Here is a 15,479-nt window from a genome sequence, read left to right as displayed (position 1 = left end):
TGCATCCTGTCTCCATACCTTTTCAACATGTATGCAGAGCAGATTATCCAAGAGGCTGGGCTCTATGAGGAGAATTGTGGCATCAGGATTGGTGGAAGAGGAATCGTAGACTGAAGCAAAATCCATGCATTACAGAGTTTTTATTATTACATTGGAAAGCATTTTCATCACTATTTGTTGAGGTAACCTTAATTTACTGTTTTTAACTCCTACTCTCCCAACAGCTTAATTATCCTAGCAGGGAGATTGAACTTAGTTCCTTTTGCTTATTCTGGGAAAGCATATAATTTTGTTTTACTTTCACTGACTTGGATGGAGAATATTTTCCCTTACCCTCTGAAGTTACTTTAAATTCCTGACTTAGGAAGAAGAGACAAGCAGTATTGGACTAAGATAAGACACCGCACAAGAGTCATCCTTTATTAGCCATATATTTGTATTCTTTCCTTAGCCAAGCTAGTTAGAGGCCTCAGGTTTATTTCTTTTTTGTACACTGTTCCCAGAATTAACTCATATAATCCAGGCGTTTAAAACCAGAAACAATTCAGTGAATCATTAATGAGTGAATGAATTAAAACCAAAATACCCATTTTATTGCTTTATCTCTTAATTGTTTGATGAGGGCCCTGGTATCCTAGTGGTAAGAAATTGCACTGTCAACCATAAGGCAGGCAATTCGAATCCACCAGTTTCTCCATGGTAGAAAGATGGGTAGACTCTTTCCATGTGATTTAAAGCTTCTGAAAACCCACTGGAGGGTCAGCTATGAGTTGATTCCAGCTCTGTGGTACAAAACAATTATTTAAAAGGGAGCTCTGGGGCTTAGTGGGAAGCCGTTGAGCTGCCAACCTAAAAGCATCTCCTACTGTGTGATTTACTGCCTCTGAAAACCATTTGGAGGGTCATCTATGAGTCAAATCCAAGTTAGTGATACCTAACATAAGTATTTAAGGAGCAACTTAAATATGCTACTTAAGCACTTGACTGATTGATGATTCAGTCTCGCTCAGCAGCTCCACAAGAGAAATACCAGTGATCATCTGCTTCTGCAAAGATCAAAGCCAGAAAACCCTGTGGGGCAGTTAACTCTCACATGGGTCACTAGGTGTTGAAAATCAGCCTTTCAGCATGTGACAACAATTTTCTTCTTGTTGTGTGCCATCGAGTCAGAACCAATCCGTAGCTGATCTTCTAGTGGGTTTTCAGAGGCATTTAATAGCATGGGAGGAGATTGCCCATCCTTCTCCTGGGAGCAGCTGGAGGATTCGAACTCTGGGCCTTTGGGATTGCAGCACAGTTTCTTAGTACTAGGTCACCATGTAAACTATAAAAATTGCAGCCTGTGCATTGAATATTGCTATTGTTTCTTGTTAGGTGCTGTCGAGTCAGAACTGACTCATAGCTGACTCTTCAGGGGCTTTTTAAAGACAGTAAATTGCATGGGAGGAGATTACCCATCTTTGTCCCGTAGAGCTGCTGGTGGATTCGAACCACATGCTTCTGGGTTAGCAGCACAACTCCTTACCACTAAACCACCAAAGATCCCTTATATATTGATAGTACAATAAATTGATATATATGTCTGGGAGGGCAATCTGAAAATATATATGAAAGCATCATGTTCATTTACCTTGGTATTTGTCTTCTGTGATTTCAACCTAAAGAAATAATTGAAAGTAGCACATAATTAATGAATGTCTGTGTTTCAAAGGTGATTTTTAGCAGCACTAGTGCAGGTGACTGCATCCATAGGGTGTTGGGCTGGTAACCCAGAGGCCATGCTTCTCTGCTGGTCCGAATCCACCAATGGCTCCTCACGAGAAAGATGGGCGACCCATTGTCATTTACAGTTTGGGATGCTGGTAGAAGCTCACCTGCTCCTTGATGCCAACAAACTAACTCTTGACAGAGAGTGAGCTTTGTAATAGTAAGATACAGGAAACAGCGTATTTGCCTCCCAGGGAGGAGTAGGAATTGGGGAATGATAGGAAAATCATGGTACATTTACTCAGTGCAATTTTATGTAGGCATTAAAACTGAATATAAAATGTACACAACATGCAAGATTGCTTATAAAATAAAAAAGATAACTGCATTATGTTTGTGCATTTGACCTTGGTGTGCCATTGGGTAGAGATCAAGTTTGAAATAACTACAGAATTTGGGTGATGGGTTTTGTTATTTCCCCCTCCCTAAAGTTACTCTGTTTGCATTTAGCCAGAGTGGGACAGGTTTTTTTCTATGACCATGTAATTTTTGCTTCTTCCTAGTCAACACAGACACAGAAACTGCAGTTGTCAATGTCACATATGCAACAAGAGAAGAAGCAAAAATGTAAGTGGATCTGTTTGTTTCCATTTCTGTTTATTTTGTTTTCGTCTTCGAATTCCATCCATTGAACCTTGTGTTTACAAACCTTTACTGAGATGCAGATCGTTGATACATCAGTGGGCATCCATCCAGAGCAGATGCTTATTAATCATGCAGAGACTTTTTCTGGGTTATGCAAGCCACACACTCAGCTGCTAACTGAAAGTTTAGTGGTTCAACTCCGCCCAGGACGTTGCAGAAGAAAGGCCTGACCATCTACTACTTTTTCAAGAAGTCTGCCATTAAGAACCCTGTGGATCCCGGTGCCAGTCTGACACTCGTGGGGCCACCAGGAGTCAGAACAGACTACTTCAACTGGTTTACTGGTTTTACCTCAGTGACACTGAACCTTGGTATCCAAGCTGAGGGAGAAGGTATGTCTTGACATGATCAGGAGAAGAGGACACTAGTTTTGTGACACTGTGTCCCTTAGACTCATTTCTGCCAGCCACTTGGGCTGTTTTTGCCTGAAGCTTCCCCACTGTTTAGTTAAAAAAAAATTTAAACTAGTTTTATTATAGGACAGTAAGAAGTCTTTAGTACTCTAGTATATGCTGTGAATGTCTATAAAGAAGGTTATAAGATACAGCGTTCCTCAAATGTATTTGATTTAAAAAATGCCTCTCTTTTAGGAGACACCTTAAAAAATATCTTATAAACCATACTTTGTAAATTATTGCTCAAATCAGAATTGATAAAAGATAGCAAATTGGAAAAAAAAGAAGCCTCTTTCTCTCTGCACTTACTGAGTGGGTGCTGAAATGTTAGCTTCTCTTCTCTGTGGTATGAAGAGGGAAGTCCACTTCAGCAGCGTCCAAATTCATTGGAACAGTTGGTCAGAGAACACCTGGCTTGGGTACTTGCCTTTCCTACCTCTGTTCCCTTCCTAGTCCCTTTGTCTGCATTACTCCAATGACAGTTTTAAACCTGATTATTATCAGACAGCAATTGCAGAGACACCTGTTTTGAATCCACCAGTTGCTTCACTGGAAAAGGATAGGCAGTCTACAACCTCTGAAAACCTGCTGGAGAGTCAGTTGTGGGTTGGTTCTGACTCAACAGCACACAACAGCAATTGCCAGACTGAGGTTTGAGGGTGTTGCTTCCCACATCTCCCATCTTTTGTTAATAATAATAAACAATTCCAGTCATCATCTGCTCAGTGGAATTAGATTAATTCTGCCAAAAATAGGTAATGATAGGTAATAATAGGTGCCATTGAGTCTATTACAACTCATAGAAAACCCATAAACAATAGATCTGAACTGTGCTTTGTCCTGTGTCATCCTCATCAACTCTGATGTACTGGAGTGCATTGCTGCTAATACTGTGTTGGTCCGTCTTGTTGAAGATCTTCCCCTCTTTTGCTGACTCTCTACCCTTCCAAGTACGGTGGTGGTGCTGTTAGATGCCAGTGAGTCTGACTAATAGTGACCCGTGAACAACAGGTCTGAACGCTGTCTTATCCTGTGCCATTGTCACAATTCTCTGGCACTCAAGCGCATTGTGGCAGTCATTGTGTCAGTCCACCTGGTCAAGGGTCTTTCTCTCCATCGCCATGCCTCCACCTTCCCAGACATGGTATCCCTCTCCAAGGAATAGCCTCTCCCAGCAGCACGCCCAAAGTATGTGAGATGAAGCTGCATCTTCTTTGCCTGCAAGGAGCCCTCTGGCTGCACCTTCTCCAAAACATAACTGTTTGTTCTTTTGGCAGTCCGTGGAATATTCCAAGTACCAGTAGGATATAATTCATCCCTTATGAGGTTGCTAAATATTTAACAGCAACAATGCTTTGTGCTTTTGAGGATTCAAGGAAGTTCTGGATGCTCTGTTGAACTGTTGAAGGATTGACATGGTGAGGTCTTCCTGAGGACTGTACTCTTATCACCACCCAATTCCAGGAGGAATTTATTCCATGTACAGAGTTGCTGTGTGAAAGTCAAAGACTAGTGCAGCATAGAAACCTAACAATAGAAAGTCAGTTGCACATCAGGGTTGGGGTATGACAGAAAAAACGGGATAAATTATGTATATTGTATTGAAACAGATGAGGGAAGGAACAGATTAGAAGTGATATATGATTGAGTATTATGGTTAGCACAGGAATCCAGAATTAAGGTTTCATAGAGAAGTGTACTCGGGGTGGGGGGGGAAGGGATGTGGGAATTGTATACTAATGAAGGAATATTTTTTTCTTTTTCTCTTCGGCGGGGGTGGGCAGGGAGAAAAGTGCGGCAATGAATGAATGGAAATCCAAAACCTCTGTAAATGTCTATTAAAATTAATAATTTAAAAAAAGAAAAAAGTCAGTTGCAAAAATGATAGTAAACGAAATGGAATTATAATGCATCAGTTAAAAATTTGACTGCAGAATATTTAATGGCATGGAAAAATGCTTGGACTTTTATCTTTTGAAAAAAGTTTAGCAAATGCTTTGTGTACTATTAATTTCCCTTCATAAACAATATACTTAAAAAGAAATGGATTAGGATGATTTTGTATGTACTGTGTCTCTTCCTGTTTTAAGAATGAAGCTCTGATGGTATAGTCTGTAGGGAGGTGCGCTGTTAGCCCGATCTCTCTGGAGGTTTGAATCCACCAGTGGCTTTTTGGGAGAAAGATGATAAATCCTGTGATTTACAGCCTCAGAAGCCCCAGGAGGGGTCACCTCTAAGTTGTTTCTGACTCAAGAGCATGAGTGTGGGAGTTCTCTTTCAGAAAACTGGTTATGATTAAAACAAGAAAAAAAGTTTTAATTTTATGTTGTTGTTGTTATGTGCCATCGAGTCGTTTCTTAATTTTATGTAGGTTTTTAAAAAAAAAATATTTTGTTGTGTTTTAGGTGAATGCTTACAAAGCAAATTGGATTCCTATTCAACACATCTTGCTTCATCATCTTGGTTATAATCCCTGTAATTTGTCATCCCTCACCATTTCCACCCTACCTGCCCTGCTTCCAACCAGATGGCTTCTCTGTCCCTTCGCACTGTGGCTTTTTGTAAATGTTGATTCATCTCCTATAGTTGATTGTTTAATAGGTGCATAATGCGCACAAGTGCAAGAGTTCAGCGGGGTGGGGGGGACGACAGGGATGAATCACAGCAGAATGCAGAACTCTGTGACTGCTTATTTAATCACCCACTATGTGCTCTGAGAGACAGAGACAGGGTCTGTGTCTCTTTACCACTGCATTCTCAGTGCCTGGCAGGACACCCCGGCACTTCATAAACCAGAATGAATGAACTGAGTCAGCCAAGAGGCCCTCTGTGATGTCTCTAACACAGCTCTCTTGCCCCTACTGCATTTCAGAGCCATGGAGAAGCTAAGCGGGCATCAGTTTGAGAACTACTCCTTCAAGATATCCTACATCCCGGATGAAGAGGTGAGCTCCCCTTCGCCCCCTCAGCGAGCCCAGCGTGGGGACCACTCTTCCCGGGAGCAAGGCCACGCCCCTGGGGGCTCTTCTCAGGCCAGACAGATTGATTTCCCGCTGCGGATCCTGGTCCCCACCCAGTTTGTTGGTGCCATCATCGGAAAGGAGGGCTTGACCATAAAGAACATCACTAAGCAGACCCAGTCCCGGTACGTGCCTCCGGGGCTTCCTTTGCTTCCTTCTGAGGGGTGCCCCTCGTGCTGGTGGGTCTCAGCCACCACTGTCGCTTGTGTTAGCAGAGGGGGGCTGAGCTGTATGGGACCGTGGCTTCTGTAAACGGCACTAACAGACTAACGTAAAGCTGGGCATTGGTGAGCTTTCCTGGTAATGGCCTAACGGTAATCATACTCTGAAAATCTAAGACTCTATATACTCTCACAATCAAGAATTGTTCCCATCAACTCACTGATTGTGAATGGATGGATCCCACTGTTTCTAAAACAGCAAAGGTATGGGATCCTGTGCCTCTTACCTTTTCTTCTAAGTCACAGTCTAAGATGATAGTCATTTCCTGAGACCAGCATTTCTTGAGACTCACAAATAGCTACATCAAAGAGGTGAATCACTGTTAAATTGAACAAGAGCTCGCTGGAGTCCGCTGGTCTTCCGTTTAAGGACAATGAAGTAATAGAAGGAGTTACAGTGGATACAGTGACTGTGGCACTGATCATTTGTGCATATTTAAAAGCCCATCATAAGTCTCATATAATGAGGAAAACATAGGATTTGAAAACACAGACCTAAATTCAAACTCTATTACTTCATGGCTGTATGAACTTGGGAAAATGTTTTAACCTCTCTGAGCAACCAGGGCTGCTTCTGTAAAAGAGGGGATGTTTGATACCTGTTTTGCCAAGATTACTGTGATAATTCAATTGGACAGTTTGAATTAAAAAAAATGGATGGACTTCATCTGTACCCATTACTAGCAAATTATTAGTTATTTACCTGTGCCTCTTCTGTTTCATTCGGGGTGTTCATTGAATGCCTTGTAACCTGAAAGGGAATGTGGTACTTTCTTCAAAGTGTCTGTGTTGCCCCTAATAGCAGGCAGATCTCTGGCTGCGTCCCACACCTGCGCTCATAACTGTAGGCATGAAGTGACGACAGTGTCGTAGTAGAGAGTGGAGAAGTGACTTGCTTGGTGTTCCCTGGGAAAGTGGTTTTTATTTATATATGGTATCTTAAATAAGATTGATTATGGGGGGAAATTGTGGGTACTTTAAACAAAAATACAAGTTTAAATGTAAATACCAGTGAGGTTGCCTTTCAAAGTCTATGACTTTCTTTTAGAATTCAGCCCAAGCCTGGGTTCTGGGCATTCCGACAGTAGAAATAAAAAGGGTTACAGTCAATGATACACTTTTGAAAGCTAGCAAAAACAAGTAGTGCCACAGCTACCCGAGGAAGCCTGATAAAGTCATCAAGCTTTTGAGCCATTAGTTTTAAGAGCCTGGTGAAAGGCAGGCTGCCAGTGGAGAGGAAACCAGAAACTTTGAGAGGCAGAAAGAGAACCTGCCTTCGCTTCCTAGCCACACCCAGATACGTAAAGTTGGCCTGGATTGGGAGTCGCATGTGCTTTCAAAAGCTACAATCAGCTTGGAGGCTGGCGCTTGGCCAAGGCGCAGTATTATCCTTCTCACTTTACCGTTCGCTTCTACAGTCATTTGAAAGGTCACGCAAAATACTTCATTTACCAAACTGGCTTCATTACCAAGTTGGCTTGGTGCCTTTGTCCCACGGCATTCCTTAAGAACCATTCTCTTCTAAAGGAGCTGCAGAGAATTAAAGTTTGGCACAAGACTCCCGCACTGCTTGCTGTCTCCTTGGAGAATGGGCTCGCTGGTTGAGAACATGCTAGCAACGCTTCTTGTCTTTCTCTGTCCTCGCTCTAACTCGATGGGTGCCTCCCTGTCTTGGGATTAGAACCTTCTTCAGAGTGCCATGCTCACAGGTCCTGGTTCTTCTCCTACAGGGTAGACATCCACAGAAAGGAGAACTCTGGTGCCGCCGAGAAGCCTGTCACCATCCATGCTACCCCAGAGGGGACCTCGGAAGCATGCCGCATGATTCTCGAAATCATGCAGAAAGAGGCTGATGAGACCAAACTGTAAGTGTGGGTGCAAGCCCCAGATAACTCAGTAAATAAGAAGAGCAGATTCTCACTCGTTTAACCTAACAGAAAGACATACATGTATTGCGCAGCAAAGAGGATAGGGGAAGGACTGTGTTCTATAACTGTACCCACGGAGCATGTAGGAAAAAAGGGATCTTTCCTGTGTGTGACTTTGTCTAGAGAGCTGGTTTTGCCCTTGTGTGAAGAGCACATCCTCACCGGACAGATCACTTTCCTAGTGACCCTCACACTCCGGCAGGTTGTTGTCCTGATAGGACTGTGTTGACCTATACTGTCCCTTAGAGCTTTCTGCCAGGATAGAAGTATTCTCAGTCTATACTGTGGAGCACTTGAAATGTGACAGGTACAACTGAGGAGCGCATTTTTAGTTTCTTTAATGTTGTTGTTGTTGTTGTTAGCGTCTGTGGGGTCAGTCTCATGCATGCAGAGTAGCCTGCTCCACAGGCTTTCAAGACTTTTCAGAAACTAATTGCCAAGCTTTACTTGGGTGTGTCGGAACCACCAACCTTCAGGTGGTTTCATCTGAATGGCAGTCAGGCAAGGAAAATTTCTGGGGTCCTTTTTCTTGTGTGTTCCTTGCCCCCCCCAAAAGCAGGTGGCCTTGAACCTTAGATAAGGAGCCCTGCTCAAGGATGTGGATTTAAAATCCTGTAGGGTTATTTATTAATTGTAGTTGGATATTCTTTAAAAGACATAGCAATCATTTGTCTATCTGCTGTACTGAACAACTTGGAATTGCTGTGATGCTGAATACTATCCCATAGTCATGTTAAATACCATAAAGGTTACCCATTATATACAGTGGTTGGATGAGCTTCCAGATTGATTCATGTTGGGAAGCAGGAGTGGCATCCACTTTCTAACTAGATGCCTCTGGAAGCTCCACAGACACTCTTATAAATGTACAGAATTTATGTGAATCCTAGAAAAAGTTCAGGTCTTTTGTGAAAAGCTTACTCTGAGTCATATTCGACTCGACAACACTTAACCACTGCTAAATGAGACTAAGCTATATTATATCTCAATGGTGGTTTCATCTGTCAACATAACTAGTTATATCTGGAGGAACATTCTTTCACTTTTCATGTCACTCTTTGTCAATGTGCTATATGAGGTTTGCTATAATGCTGAACCTTGTGCCATGGGGATATCAAATACCAGCATGGCTTCCCATCGCGAACAGTGTTTGGTGGAGCTCCAAGTTGTAAAACAGGTTGGGAAGCAGGAATGGAATCCAATTCCTAAACCACATGCCTCTGGAAACTCTGTGAACTTGGAGAAACAAAGATAGCTGTGGAAGGGCATTAGGTCTTTTGTTCATAGAGTTGCTGTGAGTCAACCGTGACTCGATGGCAATCAGCAACAACAATAGTCATCTGTGGCTAATAGCTACCATAATAGACAGTGCAGGTGTAGAAACTATATTGTCTTTGAAAATTCAGTTACCTTTCCGTGATTTGTTGTAGTTAGGAGCCATTGAGTTGAGTACGATTCACAGCAACCCAGGAACAGATCTGAGCCCTGGCCTGGCTTGTGCCATCCTCATCATCCGTGACACACCCGAGCCCATTGCTGTAGTCTCTGTGTTAATCCAGCTCACTGAGGGTCTTCCTCTAGTTCAACTTCCAACTTTCCAAGCATGATATCCTTCTGTAAGGAAAGGCCTCTCCTAGCAACATGCCCGAGTCTGTGGAGTCGCCATCTTTGCCTCCAAGAAGTGCTCTGGTTCTCTGTTTCTGAGACATACCTGTTTGCTCTTTTGGCAGTCCATGGGATGCTTCTTGAAGTAGTAGACACTAATTTCCAAGTGACTGCTTGACTTCTTTATTTTCCCCCTTCTTCCTCTCTCCTTGTCTTTTATGAAATCTGATTCTGCAGAGTAATGAGTAATGTCACCACAAAATACACTTCTTATTAAACCAGTTGGCTTTGCATTAAAAACATGGCATTGAAATAGAATAAGGTAATAGAATTGACAATACAGTGAAAAAACTCTGTCAGTTTGACAAAGTCTGTTGGTGATCAGAGGTGGGAGTTTTGTAGAAGAGTAACTGGGGTGAATCAAAGAGAAAATTAATTTAATAAAGAACGTCAGATAAAAGTATCCCAAAGCCAAGAATGTATTGTATGTGTGTGTGTGTGTATGTTGTGTTGTTAGGTGCCATCGAGTTGTAGACGACTCATAGCGACCCTATGAATGAAAGGCCTGAGCACTGTTCATAGAGTTTCCAGAGGCAAGCCATTTCAGAAGTGGATGCCACTTCTGCTTCCAGGCTTGTTTTAGTTGGGAAACTCCAGCAAACACTGTCCACCATGGGTAACCATTACCATTTTTGTCACATCAGTGTCACAGTGGTTGGCATCACAGCAACCATGAGTTACCTCTGTACAGCAATGCACAGAACAGTGCTCTACCATCTAGAAGAATGTCTGACAAAAAGACCAATTCGAACCAGACCTGAGGGCTGCAGATTAAAATCACCCACCTTTGGCTTGGTAGTGTATCTATATCTATATCTATATCATCTATATCTATCTATATCTGTAGCTATAGCTATAAACTATCTACATCTATATCTCACATACAAATATACATGCTTTATTTAAAATGCACAGTATGGTGAAAGTGGACTGAGGCTCAGTTGACGTCAGCTGAAAATAGTTCTTTAAAGAAAAACATTGTACATACATCCTCGGATCTCATAAAGAACACCGACCTTTCACTTACAAAAGATATCCTCTACTTGGGGCTTTTGAAAATCCTCCCAAATGCCATGACTTAACTTGAAGAAGCCCACTTTTATTCAACTTCTTAAGAATTTTTTTAATTAGTATCAAAATAGGTCCTCCTGCCTAGCTATAAAAATAGCTTGCAATATTCTAAGTACTCAAAAAGGCTGATTTATAAGTTTATTTTTAAGCATGCATATAGTGCCAGTAGAAAGCTTGCATATCTCTGAAATCAAGTTTTCTGAGTGACCATACACACTCTGCTGAGCACTGAAAGTTAGGACGAACTAGTTAAGCACAAGTGTGAAAACTGCCACAGTAAAAAAAAAAAGTAGTGTCAGGGGAGCTCTGGTGGCCTAGTGGCAAGAAGCTGCACTGCAATCCCAGAGGCGCACAGTTTGAATCCACCAGATGTTCTGCCAGGAAAGGAGGGACAATCTCCTCCAGTACCAGTCAGATCCGATTTTACGGAACACACACAAAAATAATAATAAAATAAATATTTTTTTAAAAAAGTGTCACAGATCAGCAAATGAATGGATAGAGAACCTGTGGTATATTCACACAATGGAATACTATACTGCATTGAAAAACAAGGAACTCATGCAATATTATTCAAAATGGGTGACCCTGGAGGACATTATGCTGAGTGAAATATCTCGGTCACAAAAGGACAAATAGTGCACAGTGCCACTGTTGTAAAATGGGACTGACATCAGGGTTGGGGGAGACTGAGAAAGATGGGTTCAAAAATGTATACTGCATTGAAACAGATGAGGGATAAAGCTGTTTAAAAGGTATATATGATTAGGTATTATTGTCATGACAGGAGCCCAGAACGAAGGCTGCATAGTGGAGTGGACCTGGGGGGAAGGATTGTAAAACAATGAAGGAATTTTTCTTTTACTCTTCAAAGAGAAGAGTGTACTGGGGCGGGGGTGGACAGGGAGAAAAGAGCAACAATGAATGAATGGAAATCCAAAGTCTCTGTGAATTTTCATTAAAATTAATTAAAAAAATGATTTTTTAAAAAAAGCAGTGTCCACCAGCTGCATATTATGGTTGACTTTTGTGTGTTTTAGGGAGACTTGGGGGTTTTGAGGAAGGCTTTCTTATGTATATGGCATTTAAGTAAGACCTGAGGGTCCAGGTGGGGAACATGGGAGAAGAGAGAGCTAGGAAGCCTTAATTTTCTTTTAATTCATTGATCAACTGTTTATTGAGCACCAATTATGTGCTGAACACTGGTTTTGGTGCTGGGATCTCAGCTGTGAACAGCAGACCAAATGCTGCCCTCCTGGAACTTATGTTCTGGTGGACTATCTGTGAGCATTCTGGCTGTCCTAAGGCCATAATAACACGGCTGTTAGGTGCTTTGGTCTCAGGCAGCAGAAAATACCACCGGGCCTAAGCAATAAGAGAAAATGTCACACAGCAAGCCCTATCCTAAGGTAGAGTAGCTCTCGGGTTACTTGAATGTTGGGCCCAAAGGCCCAGCATTTTTCTCACTTTCCAGTTCTCAAATTTCCTGATACTTCCTTGGTAATGACACAGCGGCTGTAGGAATTTCCAACATTATGTTCCCCACAAGAATATTCAGAACTTTAAAGAGAACTTACCACCCTTTTTCAACTCAGCAGACATCTCCTACCTCCTTGGTCAGCTCAGGGGGCTCACTTCCTGTTACTCCTTGGCAAGTGAGAAAAATCCCTAATGTTGGCTTGTAGTCAAAATTCATGAACTTCTATTAGCAAGAGATAAGGCAGGGTAAAGGCTCTTGGGAAGAACCACTCTGGCTACGTTAAGTGTTAAACGTGTTTGATTTTTCAGAGCCGAAGAGATTCCTCTGAAGATCTTGGCCCACAATGGCTTGGTTGGAAGACTGATTGGAAAAGAAGGAAGAAACTTGAAGAAAATTGAACATGAGACAGGGACCAAGATAACAATTTCATCGTAAGCAACACATTCAGAGTACTGATGCCAGACAGTGGAGAGTGTTACCATTTCAGTATATACAACTCCTTAGTCTGTTTTTTCCCTAAAATGGCAACATAATCAGGAGTAGTGTAGTTATTTCCTTCACTGTTGGGAATAGATACATATGTATTTACCAGTGAGACATTTCTCAGTGTGAATATAATCCAAATAAGTAACACAACTTCAAATAAGACTGGGGATAAATCTTCTACAGCATGTTTGGAGAGAGTATAGACTTGTACCTTACCCCTCCACCATGGCGTGATCATTCTGGAGTTTTCTTTTTCCTTATTTTGTGATGTCTCTCTGCTCCACTGGCCAGCTTGCAGGACTTGAGCATCTACAATCCTGAAAGAACCATCACTGTGAAGGGCACAGTGGAGGCCTGTGCCAACGCCGAGATCGAGATTATGAAGAAGCTCCGAGAGGCCTTCGAAAACGATATGCTGGCTGTTAATGTAAGTGCCTCAGGCCGTCTTCATCATGGGCTTCAAAAGTGCTTCCAGGGAGATGGCTCCTTAGAACAGAGGTGTGGCATTATCCCCAGCTTGTGTATAGTAGGATTAATGTTGGGCTGTAACTAAAAGGTTGGTGTTTCAAACCCACCAGCTCCTCCTCGGGAAAAGGACAAGTCAGTCTTCCAATAGAGTCACCCCAAGTCGAGATTGATGCAACAGTGGTATATTGTATGTATTTTTTTGAGTTCTTGTGGTAAAGGCATTGGCATAATTCAGAAACTAGCCGGTAAAATTGTGATAAATCACCTTGGACAGCATTTTATGCAGCAATGAAAAATTATCTGTAAAATGAGGAATGTTTTTTGTTGTTGTTAGTTGCTGTCAACGACTCATGGTAACCCTGTGAACAACAGACCTGAACACTTTCCTATCCTGTGCCATCCTCACCGTCTCTGACATGCTTGAGTGCACGGCTGCAGTCACTGGGTTAATACAGCTCACGGGGTGGGGGTGGGGGGTTTCCTGACTTCCACTGACCCTCTGCCTTTCCAGGCCAGATGCCTCTCTCTCAGGAATAGCCTCTGTTTGCAGTATGTCCAAAGTATAAGAGAAGCTTTGCTGTATTTGCCTTCAAGAAGCACCCTGGCTGCGCTTTTTCCAAAACTTATCTGTTTTTTTGGCATTCCATGGAATATTCGATACTCTTCTCTAGCACCACAGCTCAAAGGCATCAATTCTCATTCTGTTGCCTTAATTTCATTGTCCAGCTCTCAGATGCATAGCAAGTAACTGAAAGACCATGGCCTGAATCAGGCACACTTTAGTCTTCAAACTGATAACATTGCTCTTCAGTTTGGAGAGAAGTGAAGTCTAAGTACTTAAAAATAATATGGATCAAAATGACTGGAAGACATCATACAAAAATAAAAGTAGTTCATGCACTTTCCTTTTCTGCTTCCACACTTGCTGTGAAGTTGTAACTATTCTTCTGTAATACTGTTCTGTTACTTTTTTATTTTTAAAGGCATTACTTTTTTTTAAACATTCCTCTTAACTTCTGCCTTTCCTCTCTTGTTTGTTTGCTGATTTGCACTTTCACATTGCCCATGAAATGTTGTCAGCCGTCGATCTCTCTCCAGTACGTTCAGCACACTGGTCTGGTTTTGTCCTCCTCTTACTGCTACTTAGTTCTTTATAATGGGGGAGACATCAGCCTGGAATCTTAAAAATAGCTCTTATCAAAGCCCAAGTTAAGCTCAGAACAGTAAGGGTTTTTTATTATTGTCTCTGGTGGCCTAGTGGCAGGTAGCTGCACTGCAATCCCGAAGGCATGCAGTTCGAGGCCTCCAGCTGCTCCTGCAGGGAAGGATGAGCAGTCTCCTCCAGTGACTGCCTCTGAAAATCCACTGGAGGGTCAGCTTTTCTGACTCGACACTGCTCAACACAACAGCAATGTAAACAAAAGGAGAAAGGGTACTGTAATAAGTCCTGACATCCAATTTCAACACCTGTCAATTTGTTTCATCTAAATTGTCATTGCTGTCCTTCTTTCCCCTTGGTGGCCATGAAGCAAATCCCAGACCTGGTAACATTTCGTAAAGTTTGATCACAAAATAAATATTTGACCATGCTGAAGTCTAGTACCCCCACCACAGCGCTGCCCACACTGTCCTCCTCTTCTGACAGGGTGCTCCAGCACACCTTCCCAGCCATGCCTCTGTCACCTCCCCAGCCACGCCTCTGTCACCTCCTAGCCAGCCTCTGTCACCTCCCCAGCCACACCTCTGTAGCCCACATTGCATCATGATCACTACAGGACGAGGTGGAAACAACAGTGTGACCTCCTCACACCCCCCATCTGGGTATATTTGTCTCTGGAAGTATTATTCAGTGGTCTTATTTTCCTCTTGTGGTCTCTTGATATATTTAATTGAACCCTGGGAGAGCTAACAGGTGTGTGCCCCAAATATATGGTGTCTTATATGGCCATGTCATTTAGATTTGTTCGTGCCTGTATCAAGGTCATGTACTGATAGAGGAATAATCGAATAGCTGCACCTTGCATCTCAGGTAGGGTAGAGGTGAAGGATCCTGGCTCTACTCTTCCAAGTGGTCTAAAAGTATGCTAGTTGTTGAGCACTCTGATCATAGATTAAAAAGGAAAAGCCATCCAAAGCTTAGTAGGTATAATGAGATTTATACTTGTGGTGTCCCAGAGCAGGGTCTGATCACTCCCTGGATGAAGCTAGATAAACTTACTTATGCAGTATTGAGTGGTTAGTGTGAATCAGGCACCAAGAACACGGCACTAAGTGAGGTCATTTCTGCCTACAAGAAAACTGTTCTAAGAGAGGGGAGAACTAGAGAGGCCTTT

The 15,479-nt window shown here is 42.4% G+C and overlaps 1 protein-coding gene across 2 annotated transcripts in view; it reads left to right on the top strand.

The window, feature by feature from the left end:
• IGF2BP2 (insulin-like growth factor 2 mRNA binding protein 2) overlaps positions 1-15,479 on the top strand; it is a 218,404-nt gene that overhangs the window by 178,294 nt on the left and 24,631 nt on the right. For both annotated transcript variants that reach the window (XM_006884092.1, XM_006884093.1), the window contains exons 5-9: positions 2,271-2,334; positions 5,680-5,952; positions 7,779-7,913; positions 12,501-12,623; positions 12,970-13,105. In XM_006884092.1, coding sequence (XP_006884154.1) covers positions 2,271-2,334; positions 5,680-5,952; positions 7,779-7,913; positions 12,501-12,623; positions 12,970-13,105 — 731 coding nt within the window. The remainder of the gene's footprint in view (positions 1-2,270; positions 2,335-5,679; positions 5,953-7,778; positions 7,914-12,500; positions 12,624-12,969; positions 13,106-15,479) is intronic.

This window comes from Elephantulus edwardii, unplaced genomic scaffold (genome assembly GCF_000299155.1).
Source record: "Elephantulus edwardii isolate Elephantulus edwardi_28Jun2011 unplaced genomic scaffold, EleEdw1.0 scaffold00031, whole genome shotgun sequence".
NCBI lineage: Eukaryota > Metazoa > Chordata > Mammalia > Macroscelidea > Macroscelididae > Elephantulus > Elephantulus edwardii.
Note: the sequence above shows the minus strand (reverse complement) of the source record. Positions and strands in the feature narration are given on the sequence as shown.